At 36.3% G+C, this 24,617-nt stretch overlaps 1 protein-coding gene across 2 annotated transcripts in view; it reads right to left on the minus strand.

Annotated features, from left to right (window-relative positions):
* Positions 1-17,057, minus strand: part of LOC139141758 (serine-rich adhesin for platelets-like) — a 55,932-nt gene extending 38,875 nt beyond the window's left edge. For both annotated transcript variants that reach the window (XM_070711400.1, XM_070711399.1), the window contains exon 1: positions 16,658-17,057. In XM_070711400.1, the coding sequence (XP_070567501.1) occupies positions 16,658-16,928 (271 nt within the window). In that variant the 5' untranslated portion in view covers positions 16,929-17,057. The remainder of the gene's footprint in view (positions 1-16,657) is intronic.
* Between the last annotated feature and the right edge of the window lie 7,560 nt (positions 17,058-24,617).

Genomic DNA, 24,617 nt, shown 5'->3' on the forward strand with positions numbered 1-24,617 from the left:
TGTCACAAAGAGCCACAATACCTGAAAATCCTACATTTCTATTCTCAATCATACACTTTGCTGTCTCTGATACACTCCTGTTCACAGAGTTTGGATTAAGAAATATTGCGATGCTGAATCAGTTTCCGATCTTGATCACATGTTTCATTCATAATCATGTGAATTCTCTCCTGAATCACTATAGAAACAATGTGTACTGAAGTATTCAAAGTTCAAATGTTTAAAAAGAGCTATTAAAAAATGATGGAAATGACGTCACTATTCAAGTGACTTTTATCAATCATGTTTCTGTACAACTGACCCGTTATTGGTTGTAATCTGTGGTTGTTCACTGAATTTAATCCCAATCCTGTCATGAGTCTGTATAAAATGGCATTGATTTTTATAGTGGCAGGAACTGGGCGTCAGGGCCATTCATATAATATCATGCCCAGTCATTTAAATTACCTATTTTAACCCATACATATATTTTAAACATGTAGCAAACTTGTCTGAATGACACATACCATGTAGTAAGACTGTGAAATTCAGCACACTACAGTCTTACATATATGTGAGGCATGCCAATTTGGGTAAAAATAGATTGTTGACTCCATACAATTTTTCACTGACTGGGCACGATTGTGGGTGACAGGCCAGATGGGAAGAGGGTAAACATGCCCATCAAATTGATGGAGTAATGTAGAATTGCAAGTTGCATTTAGAACTGTAAAATGCAGAGCTCAAGAATCTGTAATCCAATGACATGATGTTGTTCAGTGTGAAAATGTCCCTTGAAATTTAAGTGCTTCACTCTTTTTTATCAGTTTGTACAAACTTTATTTGTCAAGTACCAAGCCATCATTTCAAATATAGTCTTGAGTTCAAAACAAGGGTAACATACTATACTATTGAACTCTACAGCTACCATTGAACCATAGAGGGGGTCATCCTGTAATTTATAGCCTGCTACGAAATATCATGTAAGGCAGCCAAAATGAATAACTTAGCAACATGGATGGAATCTTTTGGCAAAATTACCTGACATACACTGCGGGCCCAAAGGCCCTCCATTTTGTTTCGTATTAGCGTGTCACTTTTTCGCCACACATACGTCGTGTACGCGTACAGTGAGTCAAATCCGCCTTTGACGCTATGTATTAAATTTCACCGAATTTCCACGCTGCACAGCTTAATATTGATGGAAGAGTTGCAGATTCAATTTCCTCAAATGTTGACCTTTCCATTATGATATTTTGGCAGTAATTTCATGAAGGAATTATGAAAATACATATGCGATAATTATTCATATGAAAAAATAGGTGAAAACACAGTCAACAGCCAAACGATCGTTAACTTCTCATTTCATAAAAATAAGAGGGAAACTCAAAAAAGTAAAACGATAGAGTTTTAGTTAACCTTCATGAGATGTGCTATTTCAAATATCGTACGAAATTACAGCGAAAAGAAATGCTTAAACCAACGGATTTTTTCAGATATATTTTTATTTTACGACGCGGCGAATAAGCTTGATTTCCCATAGAAAACAATGGCGTCTAATATACCGAACAGATTGCACACTTCTCGTCGGTTCAAATTCCTCAATTTTGAACGAATAATGATGAAAATTGACATGGTGATCCTTTGATTAATATACAAAATTCCTATCGTTTTAGATTTTTGAATTTCTTCACGAAAATTGTTTTATTTGAATTTTATTTATTCCGATCACTGAAATATACTGTTGCCGTCAATAATTTTGCGAGCTGACAGCGTGTACACATGCAGAACACAGGCCTTAAATTGACGCATTTTAATCAGTATGCGTCTCGTAAGGTGTACTGACCAAATGCATGTCATGTTGTAATTTATACCAAATTTTGGCGAAAATCAACGATGAAAATTCCAGTAAATTTGAAAAATAACACAGATTGCGAGCTGACAGCGTGTACACATGCAGAACACAGGCCTTAAATTGACGCATTTTAATCAGTATGCGTCTCGTAAGGTGTACTGACCAAATGCATGTCATGTTGTAATTTATACCAAATTTTGGCGAAAATCAACGATGAAAATTCCAGTAAATTTGAAAAATAACACAGAACGGAGGCAAACGGGCGCAGACCCTCCACTGTAATCGTGCAGTGAATGTTATCGATCGATATTCTTTTTATCGGAAATTGATACATTGTTGTCGTGCTCACTCGCAGGTCATTCCCAGCTCACAATGGCGCCAAACTTGCAAAGAGCGCCAAAATGTGCTGAAACATGAACGCATCGCCAAAACTGTAAAAAAGTGTCGACGATTCAATCTAAGTACAAGAAACCAACGGATACATTGATTTTATGCTATCTAAGTCAATATATACGGGTTATGTGGACATATTAATGATTTGACCTCGACACATGAGCCCGTACGCCACCAGATTTCGATCAATATTCTATTGAAAATAAATTGATACAATGTTCGCTGTCGTCACTAGCAACCTGCCGAAAGCGCTCTCAGGTAGAATATATGCTTCGCGGAATACGAAACATTCAGGCATACGTTCGTCCCGCAGTGATAGGGGATGCCATGTACAAAATACTGAGAAATAAAAGGTACCACAATTCATAATGGTAGTCGTTGCTGATTCACACACACACAGCTCTGAGGTTTAGACCACCATACATATCAGAAGCCCTATGAACATGTCTATATATTCCTAGGGGTACTTGACCTCTCAACATGGTAAAGTCCAGCTTGGAATGCTAAACACAGAGGTTCACTATATCTTCTAGGGAGTGCGTAACCAGTCAAGCTATTATACTTCACTCCACATTTGACATTTCTTAACGATGCTGTTCTTGTCAAACATGTTGCAATTGCTTGTCACTTTTACTGCCCTGCAGAATAACATACCAGCATGTAGCTTTATGCCATCTCTATAGCTTCTGTACACTGTGACTGCATGCTTGACTGTACAATCAATAATCAATACTATTGCTATACTTACTACAAAAATTAGTTTGAGATAGATATCTTCCTTTCAGGTAAATGGTTCTGACTTGCTGCATTCCCTAATGCCTCATAAACTTGTGGATAATCTGGAAACTTTTGTAGTTTCATAATTGTATGGCAATGGCTTTGATGACAGAAATATCACATGATCAAAGAGGAAAGACTATCAAATCTTCAATTTGATGAAGGTGGCTAGGATAGGAAGAAGATACAATGATGATAAAAATTTTTTTCACTATGCAGAATTCATGCACCCTAGAATACACCCACCAGTTGAATCTGCCGTACAGGAGTCAATAAAGTACCCAAAATGCATTGCACTACAACATACAAGTTCTAGGTATTATGCTTTGTAAGGCTTGGCTCAGCTTCTTTTTTGTTATTTAACGACAATGCTGCTTAGCTAGTTTATGACATTATTGCAAGCTTTAATATGGCGTCACTGTCTCTTGGAGCTATTTCTACTGACATATTTCAGAAAACCTTTATATTGGTTTTAATTACAATTATGTCTGAAAGATTATTTCATCTCCTGGTTCAAAAGTATGACAGGAAAATTATACCAGTAGTTAATGTGGAGGCCCTGACCTCATTCATGGATAAATTATTGTTATAGCATTGAATTCTGTGATAATGGCAGTAATGACAGTGGACGGTAAAGGCTTTGTGAAAAATTGGCTGTATTCCACAGTAGAGTTGTGACTTTTACAAAGACTGCACCTGAAACATGATGCTTTGCAAACACACCATTTCCCAGCTTAGCAACAGCATGTACCTACACCTGCAGTGTTCCAATTTTTTTCAGTTCTGAGTGTAGCATGTTTCATCTGAATCCTCTTCTATCATTTTCCTCATTCACCACAAAATGACAAACCAGGCATGAAAGTTGTACATTTGTAGTAGGGAACATTTTGCACAAAGATGTTATGTTTACTTTAGCACTTGGTGGGAGTAATTCAGTAGCCAGCACTACCAGCAATGGTATACACTCCCTGGTGAATGTAGCTGGTGTTTTCCTTTCCTAAATAATTTTATGATTGCATCATCATTTCTGTAACTACACAGCAAGTTATATCACATAACCATTTACAGCAAATGACAAGTAATCTAGAATTTGTAGATACCAACTACATCATGTAGTATGTGTATCTTGTAACTGACTTTGGTTTGGGTGAAAAAGAATTATTATTCTGGAAAGAGAGTTATAAAACAGTGTTTTAATCAGATGAGTTTTGAGTTAAAAACCTTGATATTTCTCCATAGATTTGTCAAAAGGTATATCAAACAGACTTTGTATTTCAATCAGAATGATCCTGCAGGGAACAAGTGTACAAGAAGCTATTAGCGTAATTCTATCCAACTACACTGTTCAAACATGAACCAGGACTCTAATAACACAGTCCTTGGACAGGGCATCGGCCCTAGATCTCTATTACCAAACAAGAAAACACATTACACAGCACGACTTCATACCAGAAGTCTGTTACTGAAACCATCCCACCAGCACACAATATCAACACTGCTGCAAAATCCAGACAACAGCCTGTTTCTCTGTCAAACTTATTTCTGGTATCAAATGGCCAACTTTCTACCATGGGTCACTTCCATTCAAAAAGCACTAATTGAAGCCACGCAGCCAGACTTGTGCACCAAAGAAACCCAAAACACAATCTAACTCTTGTTGACAGCTCTGGCAGTAGATTTGATCACACAAACTTTTATCTTATACATATACATATGGTATTACATATGACTGCTGTCCATATCTGTATGCAAATGATTATATTTACACTTTCATAACTTATCACATTTCATTACAGTGTTCTCCCTGAATAAGGTAACAGGGGCGTGGCGCCCTCTTGTAAATTCCGAGCGCCCCCTTGCCAGAAATAAAAAAGATTTATTTTTTTGAAAAATAAAACAATAAAATGAAAGGGGAAAAAAGTTGACAGTGATTTACAAGCAAAATGCAAGCGTGAGCGTCGATCCTGCAGACTGCAAACGTAATTCTCATCGATCTTGCAAATCTCGCGAGTTTGTGATGTCATCCGAGATCATAAGCCCATGTGCAACTCATCGAAGGCAGCCATATTTGCATGGCTCAGTCCGTAACGTTACGTTAGCCACGGTCCCTCCATAGGGACCGTGCATTAGGTAACCGACTTAGCTGAGTAAACATGGCAAGGAGCTTGAGGGTAACCAAGGACAGCAGAGTACACTGAAGTTTTTATAGGAGGTTAGAATTTCGTTTGTGTATTCCTTCCAAAAGCAAAACAACCTAATTTTAGGCTCGGTCGGACTTGTATCAGGATGAGAACACGTGAGTGTTATGGTGATAATTTTGCCATCGATGAATAAATGTATGTCTCTAGACTCGCTATGTTTTCGTTTGTATAAAAGTTATGGAACACTGTTTCAGATCTCTTTTCCTTTGAGTTTTTTACACGAAAAAATCTGAAAAAATGCTCCCCAAACCTGAGTGTTATGGTGATAATTTTGACATCGATGAATAAATGTACGTCTCTCGCTATGTTTTCGTTTTCAAAAAAAATGTAATCTTCATAATTGAAATCAGTGAACTGTAATAAAAGTTATGGTACACTGTCTCAGATCTCCTTTCCTTTGAGTTTTTTATACGAAAAAAATCTGAAAAAAATACTCCCCAAGTGCCACCAAATAACACCATTTTAATCGCTGTTTTTCAAAAGCTCAAACGGCAGGAGGGGCGACACCCCCTCCTGACCTCCCCCGCGACCGCTGACGCGGTCGCTTTTGGTGCTTCGCACCACGTCTTCGCCCTCTTCTCAAAGAATCCTGGGGAGAACACTGCATTATATAGGGTATTTTGTACCTGTTAGAAATTATTGAAACATGAAGTAGGCCCAGAGTCTCATATTCAACCAAATAACGAGAGCTGAACACGTAAGCATCGCCAGTATTTGCCAGCAGTGACAAGCTTTTCCAGCAGCATTGGGAAGGGTGATATGACTAGCCACTTCAGATTATTAGCTACCAATGATAACAATGTATGCCAATGACAAGGAGATTACTAACACAGCATTGTCAATGAGACTTCAACCCACTTGTTTCAAGCCTACAGAATGTGTTTTTAATTAAGGAAGTTGCATTTCATTTAAGTTAATCAGTCCTCTCCATGTATACATATATGGTCATTGGTATTAAAGTCTAATTGTAAAGAATACTGAATAGCTTTTGTTTTTAGAATATACGCCAAATAAAAGTATTAACATCATAAATATTTGCTTTCTCTAACGAACCAGAGTCTACTCAGGCATGTACTGTACCATTTAATATATGCACATCATAATAAAATGAACTCATCTTTTTTAATTACAATGAATTTTAAAATTGGAATTGTAAGAAGTGACATGTCTTTGACAACATAATAGGCTAGCCATATTACTGTTGCTATTGTTATGTTTTGTCATGCTTCAATAACACTCCTTGCTTTGACTATCTTTGTAAAAACATGCCGCATGCATGCATCATGTATTTCTAATTTTGCACCTAGCCAATATAGAAAATGAAATGGCATATAAATAGAAAAAGTCATCGTTGATGACACAGTCCCCACTTGTTAATAGGTACTTTGATTACAGGTCCTCAGAGAGGATGGAGTCCTCTTCATTAGGTCTGTGATAAAAATACTTTGAATAAATTCGCTTGATACATGTCTGAGTTGTAGTTCAGGACATGAAAAAATCGTAATAAAATGGCCACATGGTGGCCATATTGGATCGTATCACAAAACAAATCAATGTGCATATGTATGACTTAGGTCAATGTCCTTGTACCAACTTTGATTAAAATCGGTTGAGATATGCCTGAGTTATGGCTTTGTACATGAAAAAATCATAACAAAATGGCCGCACAGCAGCCATATTGAATCGTATCACAAAACAAATTAACGTGCATATGTATGACATTGGTCAATCTCCTTTTACCAACTTTGAATAAAATCGCTTGATACATGTCTGACTTATGGTTCTGGACATGAAAAAACGTAATAAAATGGCCACACGGCGGCCATATTGGATCGTATTACAAAACAAATCAATGTGCATGTGTATGACATAGGTCAATGTCCTTGTACCAACTTTGAATAAAATCGGTTGAGATATGCCTGAGTTATGGCTCTGTACATGAAAAAATCGTAACAAAATGGCCGCACAGCGGCCATATTGGATTGTATCACAAAACAAATTGATGTGCATAGCTATGACATTGATCAATGTCCTTGTACCAACTTTGAATAAAATCTGTTGAAACATGCCTGAGTAATGGCTCTGTACATGAAAAAATCATAATAAAATGGCCGCCTGGCGGCCATATTGGATCGTATCACAAAACAAATTGACGTGCATCTGTATGACATATGAAGTAATCCTTGTACCAAGTTTGAATGAAATCGCTCCAGGCATCTCAGAGATATCTGCGTGAACGGACGGACGCACGGACCACCGGACGGACGCACGGACATGACCAAACCTATAAGCCCCCCCCCCCCCCCCGACGGTGTCCGTGGGGACTAAAAAGATCTGTACAGCGTATGTAATATAAAGTGGCTTTGTGGATTCTCAGGTTAGCAGTTGAATGCAACTTACTATGTTTGACACATAAAATATCTAGTTACAACCCACACCTCTTTCAAGTCTCTTGAATACAATTATTTTCAACTAGGGAAGGGTAATTAAATGTAAATTATTCACAGTTTGCTCATTTGATGCTGGACTTATGGAGGGGTCAGTTTTAGAACTTAATAAAATGGGATCCATACCAAATTCCAGAGGAATGATGGCTGGATTTACAATTCACTGTATTGTATGGCAGTGATATTGGAAAGAGATCTGCTGTTTCAAAAGTACATCACAGACTGGGATTTCAAATCCATCAAGCTCTATAAAGTTGCAAAACAACATCTTGTTTGTTGATCAGAATCTCTCCATCATTGGTTGGTGTGACAGAGACACCCTAGACCATCTTGTTAATATCAAGGAACATCAAGAGATGGTTCTCTTCTGATACTAGCCATAGATGTACTGCTGAACACCCAATACATCAACCTCCCAACATCATTTTTCCATCAATATTCCACATACTATGTAACAAAATGCAAGTTATTTTCCTGTATAATTTTTGTGGTGTGAAACCACATGACAATCTCAGGAGATCTTGTGTAAACCAAACATTACAAGCGACCTAGCGGCCGATATAGCTCCGCTGTGTTTATGTAGAGAATAACTATTTTTGACACATGTTGATGAAGAAGGAGGAAATCTTTGATAGCTCAATGCAGTGGCCAGAAAAAAGTGGCTAAAATAAGCTGCAAAAATACACAATTGAAGATTTCATCATACTTTGAATATATCACATCGGATCATCCCTAGGAACATGTCAACCAAAGCTATCTGATGAGTAGTGTTTTGAGAATAAAATTTTCTGACCAAAAATGGCAACAATTGCCCCCCCAAAATAAAAATTGCAGATTTCATCATAATTTCAAAAGATCAAATTGAGTTCATCTATAGAAACCTGTATACCAATTTCAAAGCTGTTAGACCAGTACTTTTTGAGAAACACATATTTTGACCAAAAATGGGAAAAATTGCCACAAAATTCAAAATTGCAGATTTCATCATTATTTCAATAAATATCATGTAGTTCATCTATGGAAACCTGTATACCAAATTTCAAAGCTATCAGATGAGCAGTTGTTGAAATACACATTTTTGACCTAAAATTGCAAAAATTGCCCCAAAAATACAAAATTACAGATTTCAGGAGAAATTAAATATATATTACTTAGCTCATCTGTAGGAACCTGTATACCAAATTTCAAAGCTATCAGACCAGTACTTTTTGAGAAACACGTTTTTTTGACCAAAATAGCAAAAATTGCCCCAAAATTACAAAATCGCAGATTTCATCATAATTTCTACAAATATCATTAAGGTGATCTGTAGGAACCTGTATACTAATTGCAAAGCTATCAGATGAGTACTTTTGGAAATACACATTTTTTGACCAAAATGGCAAAAATTGCCCCAAAAATACAAAATTGCAGATTTCATCATATTTCAATACATATCATTTAGTTCATGTGTAGGAACCTCTATACCAAATTTCAAAGCTATCAGATGAGTAGTTTTGGCAATACACATTTTTGACCAAAAATGGCAAAAATTGCCCAAAAATACAAAATACAGATTTCATCAGAAATTCAATATATATTACTAAGTGCATCTATAGAAACCTGTATACCAAATTTCAAAACTATCAGACCAGTACTTTTTGAGAAATACATTTTTTGACCAAAAATGGCAAAAATTGCCTTAAAAATGCAAATTTGCATATTTCTTCACAATTTGAACAAATCTTAAATAGATCATCCCTAGGGACATATGTACCAAATTTCAAAGCTATCTGACCGGTAGTTTTGAAGAAGAAGATTTTTAAAGATTTTTTTACCAAAAATGACAAAAATTGCCTTAAAAATACAAATATGCAAATTTCACCACGATTTGAAGAAATCTGACTGAAGTCACCATAAGTAAACTGCATATTAAATTTCAAAGCAATCGGACAAGCGGTTTGAGAAAAGAAGATTTTTTTACCAAAAACACCAAAAAATGCCCCAAAAATACAAATATGCAAATTTCACCACGATTTGAACAAACTTAAGTGAGGTCACCCCAAGTGAACCGCATATAAAATTTCAAAGCAATTGGACTTGCGGTTTCAGAGGAGAAGGCAATTGTTGACGGACGACGACGACGACGACGACGACGACGACGGACGACGGACGACGACGGACGACGACGGAAAATCAACCTATTTGATAAGCTCCGCGTCGCTGACAGCGGAGCTAATAATGGAAGGTCAAATAAATAGAATTGTTGTCTTTTGTGTTTTTCATGTCTTTTAATTAGGATAAATTCACTGCATACCGGTACTTTTAATAAATAAATAATTATGTGTCAAGTCAAGATTTGTTTTTATCAGCATACAAGTACATGTATGACTACAAAACAGAACTGAATTTTATAAATTCAATGTTTGTACGTGTTTCATAGTGCAAAGTTCAAAAGGCATATCCCTTGAGTCCAGTCATTGAAAGAGCACAGACAAGGCCAGCACAGTTGTACTAATTGAACGTCTTATAATATAAATGATTTGAAGCATCTCAGTCGACATTAAAGTGAGAACATTGGCAGTTGCTTTTCTTGAATACAACAGAGTGTATTGCGATTCAAATTCAAGCCTTTCTATTGTTATAAGACAACAACGATTGTCACAGACAGGATAAAGCTCTAACAAGCTGTTATATTTCCATTCATCAATCTCACTGTAATGGCGACGACATAGGTCCACGTAGTAAATGTAAATTATAGTCTATCTGTGCCCACGTGGTTTGATGTACAGAATAGCACAGACAAAGGAAAATACAAAGACCTACCATTTCTATTGTGTGATGCTCAGATCCCTGACAATCTGAATCAGACCCATTATGTTTTTTGTCGATTGTAAAACTTAGATCTGAGGTAGTACATATATGATAAGAATGATAAATACACAGGCACTTCTGAGTATTTGAGAAACACCAGTGTATTTGGAGGATCTGCAGTCAACATGCACTAGTTCAGATGGCTAGTGTAGCTATTGACAAAGCTTTTAAGCTGGAAATAATGGAATACTGAGCAGTCTGGGAAAGACTACATCCATTGACATAGGCTGTTTCTATTGTTCTTTCACTAGTCTCTAAAAGTGTCTTGAATGTTGGCAATGTTGTAAACAATGACAGCGTGTGATAATGAGGATATAGGTTTTTATTTGTTTGTAAAAATTGTATGACTGAACTTAAGCATTTTGTAAACGTTTTGTACAAATTTCAACCTATGTGATCACTCTATGTACAATACAGGTAAATATATTTTATACTACAGTACACAATGCAAAAACCACACCTATGCATTGTGTATATATATGTATGTGTACAATATATGCACTGTATAGATACACTGTATAGTTATAGTGTGCGGGTGGAAAGAGAGAGAAAGAGAGAGAGAGAGAGAGAGAGAGAGAGAGAGAGAGAGAGAGGGGCGAGGAGAGAGAGAGAGAGAGAGAGAGATATTCTTGATTCTGCTTTGAAAACGGTCTTTTAACTTAGCAGTTTGAACATATTTCTCAAGAATAGGCTATTTTATCAAGAATATCTCTGTACACCACAACTCTCAGTACTTTAGTCACATCCATTATTTTATCTTCAAATTTCCTGATCAAATTTTTGTCCCAAACTTGCAGATGCTGACCCCGGATAACATCTCTACAATACCATAATTTCCGGATAAAATCTTACAATGAGATAATTTCCATTTTAATCAAATCAGGAACTGTCATTTGCAATTTCATCCTTGGGCTTGTTATTGTCAAATATGAATTTGATAATCATTTTGATTTTCTGGAGATTGAAATAGACTGATAATAACTACATGAAAGACCGATAAAATAAAATTGCCAATAATCCTGTATGCAAATTTTATTCTGACCCTGAATCAACTTTTACTTGTACAGTTTCAGCTGCTGTATATGTGCACCCTAAAACATTTCATCACCAAGTATTCATACAAACATTTTTTTTCATCACCAAAGTTGGACCACACAGACAATGGGGATGAAAGGTTAAATCATCCTTCTAAGATCCTGTAACAGAACACTATCTAAGGTTGAACTAATGTGTTGATAAAGAATTCAATAACCATCAACCACATACAAGACTTGCAACATCAAAAAGATTTGGCTTTAAAGTTTAGCTTGAGCACTGGAGAGTAGCTCTAAATTTTTGTTGTGTTGAAATTGGGAATTTACCAATACATGTAGCTCTATGTACCACATGTTATGAGTGCCATTGTTTGTTTCTGGTCTCACTAAGCATCAAATCACAGTACAGAGTCTAGATCCAATGCATAGCAGTCACATGACATGGTTTGTTGTACAACCAGACTTGTCAATGAATTATACGATCTCTGTATGCTGTAGAGATTATCAACCATATGTGTACCCAGCATATTTGTCAAAGAAATAAATTCCATTGAATAAACACACTTGCATTGTTCATCTGAATACAAAAAATTACAACCCTAAATTTTCTGAGAATTTTTTTTCCCATGCATTGATCACATCATGGGCTTTGAATATCTAAGTCAGTGAGAATCTGTCAAAAACTTTGTTTACAATACTAAAGTTCAATTGGGGTCAAGTATTACACAGGCTATTTTTTCAAATACTATTCTAAAAAAAACCGTCAACTATCAATAATTTATAAAATATTAAAATTTGTCGGAACTGATGAATGAACTGGTCATCTGATCAACATTCTAAGAGTGTAATTACATACTATTCCCTTATATTTTTCTTTGTTCAGTTAAGGAAAATAGGAGTGATCAATGATGGATGTGGGTGTAATTACACAATCGAAGATGAGGGGTGACAGTCATTATGCCTTAAGAACTTGCCAGCTAAACAAGGAAAATATATGGAATATATGGAATAATATACTGATCACATCTTCAAGTCAACAATTTGTATTTTTCACAAATATCAGTAGTTTTCTCAAACAATTCTACATTTCAACTTTTGATCTACATTTGGAATAATATCAATGCGCTATAGACAAAGTGTCAATCATTATGAGTAGATTGACCTGTTGGCAAAGAACATTGCTTACACACATGTAGAGGAAAAACCCTGGACAATTGTTCAGTCTACATGGACCTTCCATTAATAAAGGCCTAGAAATTTAGCTTTCGATTACTAGAGAAGTACCAGTCACTATGTTGTTTGTTTACATTGACAAGCACTTTGAAGATCAACAAAAATAGCTCCAATGCACTAAACTTGATGACATAGACAAAGGTTAATCATGACAAAGAACAACCAAAGGTTAAATCTTGTATTTTTGTCAAGAGATGACAAACTTGGCCTGTGCATTTGATAATCAGATACATTTAATAATGGTCTTATTCTGTAGTATGTGATTTTTGTCAGCTAATGGTGACTTCTCACTTGGAAAGCAAATGTTGATAGAAGTATTTTGTGAGACTTAAGTAAAATATTCTTATCTTGCTGTAAATTTTTTTGTAAAATCTATTTTTGTCTTTGAAGACAAAAAAGGCCCTACCATTAAACTACATATGTGAAAATGTGAAAACTACTGAATGATAAGGTTGAGCAAGTGATGTCAGCTGTTAAAATTACGCTTTATATGAATTCAGATTCCACTCACTCACATAGATGCTGCACAACTTTAGATCAGCCAAGTATTTAGGTCAGATTTATTTTGTAAAGACTGATGATGTCTCAAGGGACAAAACTTTAACATCTCAAAGGACTGACCCAAGAATTACATGTTGCTTGACTTAACAAACAACTACAGGCTATAAACATAATAAAGACAACTTTTGTCAACATGTTACTGTACTTATTCTAAGTGAACAATTTGCCTTAGAAATTGTTTTTGAGCAATGAACAGAGGTACATGGCTAAATTTATTCACAGGCAATCCTGCCCATATATGGACTTCAGCAGTTACTGGGAACAGGTCTACCAGAGACAAGATAAATACTATATACAATTGCAAAGGAAAAAATGCCATGTTCTTTTCTGCATAAGACTGTCAAATGTTCTCAATTTAATTTGAACCTTTAGTGCTGGATAATTGTCGATAAATCTAAAGACATCTTTGGATGGTTCAGGTTATTTTACATCATCATAAGGGTCTGATCACAGTCCCTCCTGGAAGGACTGTGGTCTAACATACTTTCACAAACAATGTTTCTTCTTCTACGCTTTACCAAATTATGATTTTGCAGATATTTTAGTTTTTTAACAGAGGTAGAACTGGAAAAAATCACTCCAACTATTAATTCTTTTCAGTCAGCTGTCAGACTTGTCCTGATATGAGTTCAAGAATATGGAACATACAGGAATATAAACATCACAGAAAATGAAGTACATAATAACACTCTTTCCACTTAACATTGCATATCATGACCTGGCCAAGATCTATTTTGCAGGTTTTATACAGGGTGGATGCCTACTTCTGGTCTTTGTCAGCCAAGCAAAATACCACTATGAAGTACTGATCCAAGAAAAACTAGCTTTGTTGAGTTCCATTGTAGCTTCATTGAACAAACCATTGCCATACTGCACACATACACACTGGATGATATATTGCCTTTGTTCATGGCATTGCATGGTCAAGGTTATGAATGTGTTACCAAGCCTTCATGTCCACACATTTGATATCATGGCTAATCAGACACATTTTACTTTGAATTCAAAATTTTGCAATTTCAAATACAGTAAATACTGTTAATTGGTCAATACCTAAACCTCATCCCCTAAAGTCACTGCAGACAAATGTGAAATTGCCAGAACACCATCACTGTATTTGGATGCGGACAAAATTTACAAACGGTACATGCATCATGCCACTTGCAAATTTATTTAGTTTGAGAAACTACTTTTCTTTGAGTTTGCACACAGTTATTTTAATTGATGTAGACTTGGAGAAGAGTACATCTTATATACACCCCCATATCATTGTATATATATATTGAATCACATTATTGAAAGCAATGGGGGCAGATCAAAGTCTGATCTAAGAGTTGACAAAGATCAAGCAGACTGAAATTCATGATAAGAATTCCTATCTCTGCTCCATCTTGTTTTGCATATTTTTCAATGAGACAAGTTTCGCATCCAAAATCAATAATCTGAAATCATGACTCATGTACATGGAAATGTTTACAATTCCTGGCAGTACAGCTACATCTGATGCCTATTTTAATCAAGCTACTCCATGTAAGATGATATCACAGACAATCCCAGGATACTCCTTCAGTGTTCATTGAATGGAAGTTTCACTGAACTTTTTTCAAACATGATTCGTGATTATTTCTGTAAGGTACACATATGTGTCTAACTTGAGGAAGTGGGAAAGAACTGAACCAATTCTCTGACAACCGCAAAACATAACATTATGAACAACAATCACACACATGGAAATCACCTCTTCTGGAAAAAAATTACTAAATATGTGAAGCGAGGGTAAGGTAACTTGGTCTTCTTCCGTAATGAGACTTCTAATGTAAAAACAAAGCATGCTACATTGGATAATAGTCACTACCTGAATACAAACCTTTTTAGTTTTCTAGTGTTCATAAATTTTAAAAACTATAAAAGTATACATATATTAAATATTCAAAACTTTATTTTGAGTCCAACTTTAAGCAACACCATAAAGTACTTTCTTTGGCAGGCCATGTTTGAAATACAATGCTTTTTTGAGCAAGACAGATTTTCAACAGGGGTTTTCTGACAATGGTGAAATGATGTGAGGAAAAATTTGATTTTTAAACAAACAGAAGAAACCAATAATTTGTTCATAAATAGTCTTGGAATGGAGTTGTAGTAATACTGGTACTTCACATGACTGAATAAGACCTATGTGACAGGTAATCCTCGAATCAATCTGATACTGGCTTGACATTTATTTATTGTTCCTGACCACTGAACTTACAAGGAAAGATCTCAGACTTGATAACCAGGTTGGTAAATTTATAGACGTTTTTAATGTCCATGGTAAATTGTAGACACACCATGATATGTATTAATTTCACCTGGGTGTAGTGATTCAAATAATCAAAACTGACCATCTACATTTCACTATTCCATTTGATGTATAAAAAAAACACAGGACCAGACTTGATAAAACAGACATGTCACTTTTTAAAATAAATCTGCAATACAAAGCACAAATTACAACCAATACAATTTTTTCAACCACTGAACTATCCAGACATGTTAACATATCAAGGTATACAAGTCCGATATTAAGATTTATCACACCTGTAATATCTAACCACATCCTGATTAACTTGAAAGCTTTCACATTTACACAAAACGAACTTCCCAGAATGTAGGATGCATTGGCAGAGGCGTTAGCCTATGTCGACCCAAGGCAGAATAAAAAAGAACAAAACGATTTTAGATTTTCATCGACCTGATTAACTAGCCTTCCATATGTAGCATTATGAGAAAGTATTCCACTTTATGACACGCTACAATTTGTTACTGGTCACAATATTTATATATGTGTGCTACCTCTATATTTGACATTTTTCTACAAAATTATACGGTTAGTGTATGACGGAAAACCTCACTTTTTTGCATTCAGTTTTACCACTTCACTGCCCGAATGGATACGATAAATACTAAACACGGCTATGGTCAATTCTGGAGAGCAATCACATATTATCCCAACAAACTGTATCTGTGCTGTACCCTAATAAGTTGTGACGTTCGGCCAATGCTCAGTCTTTACGGACATAAGTCTCGGGCAATCAATTACTTTTAATTATTTGTGACGGTGTGAAATCGAAAACTAAATCAATGTCAAGGTGAATTAAATGTGTCCAACAACTTTTTTTCACAGGAAACTGTTCAACCGATGCCTCTTTCAGTGCATGTATAAAAAACGTTATCAAAACCTTACTTTTGTGGCAGTTGAATATAGTAAACAATACAAGCTTTCCCACTCGTTGGCTGTTTCTTATGCACGTAAGTTCAAATCCAAAAGAATCAAATCGTACTTACGAACTTTAACGGCCTTCGCATCCAAGCATTTTACGATCTCCTCCAAATTGGTTACCCTCGAAAATAGGCGTGAAGAGCGTTGCTGCAGTGATTTTGCTTCGGTAGTAATCTCCTCAAAAATACTCGCAGCATGTTGCGATAAATCGGACAGTTGCATCAAAATGCTACAGAACGTATTATTCGACACAGCTTCCAACTCATCGGTGAGCGATTTGTCCACTGGCTTCTTGCTCAGCTCTCTGGGCTTCACTTTCCTCTTAATAAACGGCATCTTGGCGATAATCAGAACATGACATGAAAAATTTGGAGACACGCAAGAACAAAATACCTGGTCAGGATGAGTTCGGCTTCACAGTTGTCGCCATTTTGTATTCTGTGACCACACTGAGTGCAGCGCCAACGACCTGTGGCTGTTATTTCTATTGATCAAACTCCCTATCCAATACTGGGTTATTGCCGTAAAGTGCATGTACTTATTTTTCATTGCTCATATTTACCGGGAGGTGATATAATTATCATAATTAATATTCTATAAAATACCTCCGCCAAGTACGGTGAATTGTTATTGGCATTATATTTGAGGATAAAAGATATAATGAGATCATTGTTTTAACAGCCGCTCCCCTTCCGAGCATACGTTCTCAATGGTGCTATTGGACAAAAATTACACATTTACATATTAATTTACATAAGTATACAATCAAGACAAGTAAACAGTCAAACCGCACGCATTACACGAACGAAGGTGTTCGAGTGTCCAATTTGCCAATTTACCTGTAACAAGGAAAGGTCACTCAGTGTTTTTTTCAGACCGCCCAGTTTCAAATCAAAAGTGGCTGGGTTTATTTCCGCCCGCGAATACGCTTTGCTGGTTTCGGTTCACAGACGTCAACGGTGCCTCATGTGTTTGCATTATCAGGTACATGCTACATCCATGGTCGTTGTTGTATTCGTAAAGTCAATATTCTTTAGCTTTTCCTTGACAAGTGGAAATTTTTGCATTTTGCCTGGCGCCCTTCTTTCACAACAACACCACTTCAAATGCTCCGCCATAAGAGACCTGTTATCAAGTCCCTTGTTTTACCTGTAATTACCATTCTCTGTTTGCGTTTTCCGGGTAAAATACTGCGTTGTCAGGTGACAATCCAGATGATATTTTCAGATAATGAGTCAGCTTTGTCAGGTGAGAATCCTGATGATATAATTTGTCAGACAATGAGTCCGTTGTTATCGAAGACAAAACAAACGTGAATTCAGCAATTAAACATCGTTTAAGTTGACGTCATCAAAACTTCGGATATTTTCTAAGGATGCGGAATCTCTCTCTCTCTCTCTCTCTCTCTCTCTCTCTCTCTCTCTCTCAGAATACATACTTATCTATTTAGGCCTATATCGTGTGTGTGTGTGTGTGTGTGTGTGTGTGTGTGTGTGTGTGTGTGTGTGTACGAATTTGTGTTTATAATTTCTGGGTCCGTATGTAGTAGGCGTTCATTAGTGAATTTTTGTATTGTTTGAAAGGAAAACTATGGCGAAATTTGTATATCAAGTTTATCATTCAATGTAGTTTCAGCAAGTCAGAGTGAAGAGAATAAAAAAGAAATCGTTAATACGAATAAGTAAAAAAAGAAAATAAATGACAAATACATCACTTAGTTTAATTGCAAACTTCAATCGGGTTACAGTTGTCCATTTGCCAATATAAATAACATTGACTGACAGTAAACGTTGTCTGGAACCGCTCCGTAGTTTTAGTATTACATCAAACAATTTGGGATACCATACATCAAGACGAGACGACAGAGTGGTTCTAGACACAGAGGTTCATAGCATGATAAAAAGCAGGAATAGGTTTATTAGATGGTTAGAATGACATTAATGATCTTGTTTTGAAGTAAATGATCAAAAAGGTAATACTCCGCAAACCATGCTCAAAGATGACAAAAATATAACGAGACGATGCAAGCGAGCAGCTAATGAACCGTTCCGGTATTAGAGAATGGGGTGGCATTCAATCTCGTACCGTCAAAATGGTCGGCCATAAACGCACAGAAATGGTCATAATAGGTCATCTGGTCAAAATTTCAAGGCAATAGTAGAATATTAGCATCTGTTTAATTGCACAAGATGCAGCATTGAAAATTGTATAAACGATCTTTGGCGCATGTGAGGTTATTAAAAAGCTGAGAAGATGATGAACCAGTCTCTGTAAAATCTACAATACAATGGCACTAATACAGCGTATTGATCAACTGAAAGTGCAATAAATATTATGTAAAATTTTTATTAGTAGCCCATTGTGAATTGTACGACCTATATAATATATATACTTATAAATAGTCTGCCGTTATAATTTTGTCGAACTCACAAGTTACATTCTCTGTTGTTAACACTTAACGGCACTATTGCTAAGCACATGGATTCAACATGTTGTTCCTAGTAGACTTGGAAACAAGGAGAGAGGAGAAAGAAAATATTTAGCATGATATACACATGGAGGAAGGAAGTTTCACGTTTTCTACTTGTCTAATTATGTCGGCAGCTGGATGGCATAAAAAAACAAAAAATAAAATAGGATCGACTAATGAGGGCGATCGTCATGTTAGCCTTCACAGAATGACCTGTTTTAGGCCAAAAAAAAAAATAATTAATAGTTTGTTTCTCATCCCCGCGCGCGTCAATGTAGACCCGCCGCGCCAACCTTTTTTTTTTGCATCTCAAGAGGGAACCAAAAAAAAAATGAAAAAAACAAACAAAACTAAGAACAAATTAAACCGTTCAGATCATACCAAAGCAACACAAATATTTTATGATATACAAAACTGAACTAGACAGAACATTGACACAGTGCTGTAACATTCCATTCAGAACTGTACACTATGTCATTGAAAGCAATCAAAACTGCATTCTGCACTAATAGTAAAAAAGCAGCACTGTTGATATGCTAAAAATTTGCTGTGCATTTATCTCTGCATGCATTCCTATGTTCTTATGTTGTAAGCGCGTTGTTGTTGATGGTTGAATAAAAAAAAGTAGCAGCAAAAAAAAAAACGCGTCACCGCATCATTTTTGCAAGATGCCTAGGATGAGAAACAAACTATTTTTTTTGACCTTACCTGTTATTACCATTCTCTGTTTGCGTTTTCCGAGTAAAAGACTGCGTTGTCAGGAGAGAAGCAAGATGATATAATTTTTCAGATAATGAGTCTGCTTTGTCAGGTGAGATACCTGACGATATAATTTGTCAGACAATGAGTCCGTTGTTATCAAAGACGAAACAATCGTGAAATCAGCAATTAAACATTGATTAAGTTGACGTCATCAAAACTTCGGATGTTTGCCTAGAATATCTCTCTCTCACTCTCTCTCTCTCTCTCTCTCTCTCTCTCTCTCTCTCTCTCTCTCTCTCTCTCTCAGAATTCATACTTACCTATTTATATCGGTGTGTGTGTGGGGGGGGGGGGGTTGATGATCCACAAATCTCAATGGTTAGTACATAAGCTTAGTTACTCGCAAAATTCCACGGAGTTTATGTCTCATGGCCAACATAATTAAGTTATTTAGCTTTACGCTATATTTTTTAGGAAATATTTAGCCAAATAGCGCTATTATATCAGAAAATTATAACAGGACATAATCATACGTATCTCTACTTGAAGGTTAAGGAAACCGTTAGCCATAACTTTGCAATAACAAGATATTTTCCGGTTCATTGTGGATGTAACAACAGTTGACAGTATTACATCCAATTATTTGAATATATTAAACATGGTGACATCGACTATCAAATTAATTTCGATGATTAGACTTAACCAGAGGTTGTGCGTATGTAGAACTTGTACAGCAGAATTGCAAAGAAGTTACACAACCAGCTCACTGTATTCGTAATTTGAAAAATTGTTTTACTGGTGTCAAGAAGTGAAAGCGCCAAAACAAAGAAGAGAAATATCGTCCTGAATTCAAAAACTGTTTCTTTTCAGATCAAATCAATTCATAGTTTGTGAAACAATGCATATGCAAATTTCATAAACAGATGTTCACAATACCATCGTTGACTTGGTGTCAAAGAAGTTCAAGGAAGGGTCATTCTTTGTTAGGCTTGTTGCGTAGGCAATACATGTAGCGTCCCCTTCCTTTGCCCCTTTTCTATGTAAAGTGACGACTTTGTCTTTGTAAACTGTTTGAAAATCATTTGTCATTATGATCCACCATGAACCAATCTCCGATACTTTAGGAAGGGTTAGATATGGTGCATTATTTTTCTCAAGGTCCACATGTACTTTTACGTGATGGCACCGATCTAGAAATGTCGTCTTTCGAAATTTCCCTTTCAAAATTGATGAAAGATTACTTTTTTATGTCAAAATCTGTGTGAATGAAAACTTAACTTCAATCGATCCGTCTTAGAATGAGAAATATCTGTGGCGTCCCTATCGCTAAATATACAACGGACGTTCACTTGACGGGGAAAATGTTATCTCAAAATCAGTGCACTTGCGAGATTCTTCACACTCAACTAAAATGTAGCCTGGTGAACGCGAACAAAACACCGAGGAGGTAATCACTCCCCATCATCATCTACTATGCTAGTCTAGGACCCCTCCTCGCTTACGGAGTGCCTCTGTATGCAGACGTTGTCTCGGAGGGAGCTTTGCTCAAGGAGATACTACATTAGAAACCGACAGCCCAGTACAAAGGCATGAATTTTTTCATCATGCATTGAAACCTTTACAAGTATGGAGTCTATACCGTTTTCATAAAAGATGCTGTCTGTGTTCATTCAAGGATCGCAATAACGATTCTTTACCATTATAATAGAATGTGACAACCTACATGTCAGCCTTGGTTGTTTATCTATTATGAATATAGGTTTGTCCGGATAGTTGAGTTATCGGAGATAGCTGTCAATTCTCCTACTGATCAGATAAATTGCAACAATGGGGAAGCATTCGAACAGGGAAGATATAAGGTTTCGAATATAAGTTCTGAGACAACATTGCAAAATTCCTGCTTATGTTAAAGTACAACGGATATCGCGTAATTGTAACGAAACTGACTAGCCAAATCAAGTGAAAGTCACGTGACGTTGTGGTAAATATAACACATACACCTTCATTTCAAATCACAAACATTAGTTTCTGCCAAAAGAATAAGACAATATGTGCTGGTGTTCGTATTAGTAATAGTTAATAATACCCATTTTGTACAAATAATGCGTCGCCCATTTGAAAGCATCCCATAAAATTTGAAGATCGAATGGTAACTGTTTGTACCCGCCGGTGGTTTTGTGAAGGCCACTGCCTGTATATTAATTTATGCGCTGGCTCGGAAATGCGCCACCAGCGGCTGGATATTTTGGTCAAATTTTGCTGTAAAAAAATCAAATTTCGTCAACTTTGTAAAAGAAATATCGAGAGACGACATTACACGATCACATATATAGTGTCAGGCATGGGAGTAAAAGAAAGTCAAAGTTGGTGAGGTGCTGTGTAAGCTTTACATCCCACCTTGAATTTTGAAAAATCAACATTTTGCTGATCGTTTGTCTTTACCTCAAAATTGACCCAGTCCAGGCCTTTCTGACCAAGTTTCGAGATAATGTGTATCAAAGACACTTGTGAGGGAAAATCATAATTTGTAGCCGGGGAGGGGAGGGTTGATGATCCACGAATCTCAATGGTTAGTACATAAGCTTAGTTACTCGCAAAATTCCGCGGAGTTCATGTCTCATGGCCAACATAATTAAGTTATTTAGCATTACGCTATATTTTTTAGGAAATATTTTAGCCAAATAATGCTATTATATCAGAAAATTATAACAGGACATAATCATACGTATCTCTACTTAAAGGTTAAGGAAACCATTAGCATAAAATTTGCAATAACAAGATATTTTCCGGTTCAATATGTAACAACAGTTTCCAGTATTACATCCAATTATTTAAATATATTAAACATGGTGATATCGACTATCAAATTAATTTTGATGATTAGACTTAACCGAGGTTGTGCCTACGTAGAACTTGTACAGCAGAATTGCAAAGAACCTAAACAACAAGCTCACTCTATTCGTAATTTGAAAAATTGTTTTACTGGTACGGTGTCAAGAAGTGAAAGCGCCAAAACAAAGAAGAGAAATATTGTCCTGAATTCAAAAACTCTTTCTATATAGGTCAAATCAATTCATAATTTGTGAAACAATGCATATGCAAATTTCATAAACAGATGTTCACAATACCATCGTTGACTGGGTGTCAAAGAAGTTCAAGGAAGGGTCATTCTTTGTAAGGCTTGTTGCGTAGGCAATACATGTAGCGTCCCCTTCCTTTGCCCTTTGTCTATGTAAAGTGACGACTTTACGTCTTTGTAAACAGTTTGAAAATCGTTTGTCATTGTGATCCACCATGAACCAATCTCCGATACTTTAGGAAGAGTTAGATATGGTGCATTATTTTTCTCAAGGTCCACATGTACTTTTACGTGATGGCACCGATCTAGAAATGTCGTCTTTCGAAATTTCCCTTTCAAATTGATGAAATATACTTTTTTATGTCAAAATCTGTGTGACTGAAAACTTAACTTAATCAATCCGTCTTAGAATGAGAAATATCTTTGGCGTCGCTATTGCTAAATATAAATTTTAGAACAGGCGTTCACTTGACGGGGAAAATGTTATCTCAAAGTCAGTAAACTTGCGAGATTCTTCACACTCAACTAAAATGTAGCCTGGTGAACGCGAAGAAAACACCGACGAGGTAAGCACTCCCCATCATAATGTACTATGCTAGTCTAGAACCCCTCCTCGCTTACGGAGTGCCTCTGTATGCAGACGTTGTCTCGGAGGGAGCTTTGCACAAGGAGATACTACATTAGAAACCGACAGCCCAGTACAAAGGCATGAATTTTTTCATCATGCATTGGAACCTTTACAAGTATGGAGTCTATACCGTTTTCATAAAAGATGCGGTCTGTGTTCATTCAAGGATACCATTATAATAGAATGTGACAACCTACATGTCAGCCTTGGTTGTTTATCTATTATGAATATAGGTTTGTCCGGATAGTTGAGTTATCGGAGATAGCTGTCAATTCTCCTACTGATCAGATAAATTGCAACAATGGGGAAGCATTCGAACAGGGAAGATATAAGGTTTCGAATATAAGTTCTGAGACAACATTGCAAAATTCCTGCTTATGTTAAAGTACAACGGATATCACGTAATTGTAACGAAACTGACTAGCCAAATCAAGTGAAAGTCACGTGACGTTGTGGTAAATATAACACATACACCTTCATTTCAAATCCCAAACATTAGTTTCTGCCAAAAGAATAAGACAATATGTGCTTGTCTTCATATTAGTAATAATTAATAATACCCATTTTGTAAAATAATGCGTCTCCCATTTGAAAGCATCCCATAGAATTTGAAGATCGAATGGTAACTGTTTGTACCCGCCGGTGGTTTTGTGAAGGCCACTGCCTGTATATTAATTTATGCGCTGGCGTGGAAATGCGCCACCAGCGGCTGGATATTTTGGTCAAATTTTGCTGTAAAAAAATCAAATTTGGTCAACTTTGTAAAAGAAATCTCGGAAGACGACATTTCTGGATCACATATATAGTGCCAGGCATGGGAGTAAAAGTAAGCCAAAGTTGGTGAGGTGTTGTGTAGGCTTTCCATCCCACCTTGAATTTTGAAAAATCAACATTTTGCTGATCGTTTGTCTTTACCTCAAAATTGACCCCGTCCAGGCCTTTTTGACCAAGTTTCGAGATAATGTGTATCAAAGACACTTGTGAGGGAAAATCATAATTTGTAGCCGGGGAGGGGAGGGTTGATGATCCACGAATCTCAATGGTTAGTACATAAGCTTAGTTACTCGCAAAATTCCACGGAGTTTATGTCTCATGGCCAACATAATTAAGTTATTTAGCATAACGCTATATTTTTTAGGAAATATT

Source organism: Ptychodera flava, chromosome 10 (assembly GCF_041260155.1).
Source record: "Ptychodera flava strain L36383 chromosome 10, AS_Pfla_20210202, whole genome shotgun sequence".
Lineage (NCBI taxonomy): Eukaryota > Metazoa > Hemichordata > Enteropneusta > Ptychoderidae > Ptychodera > Ptychodera flava.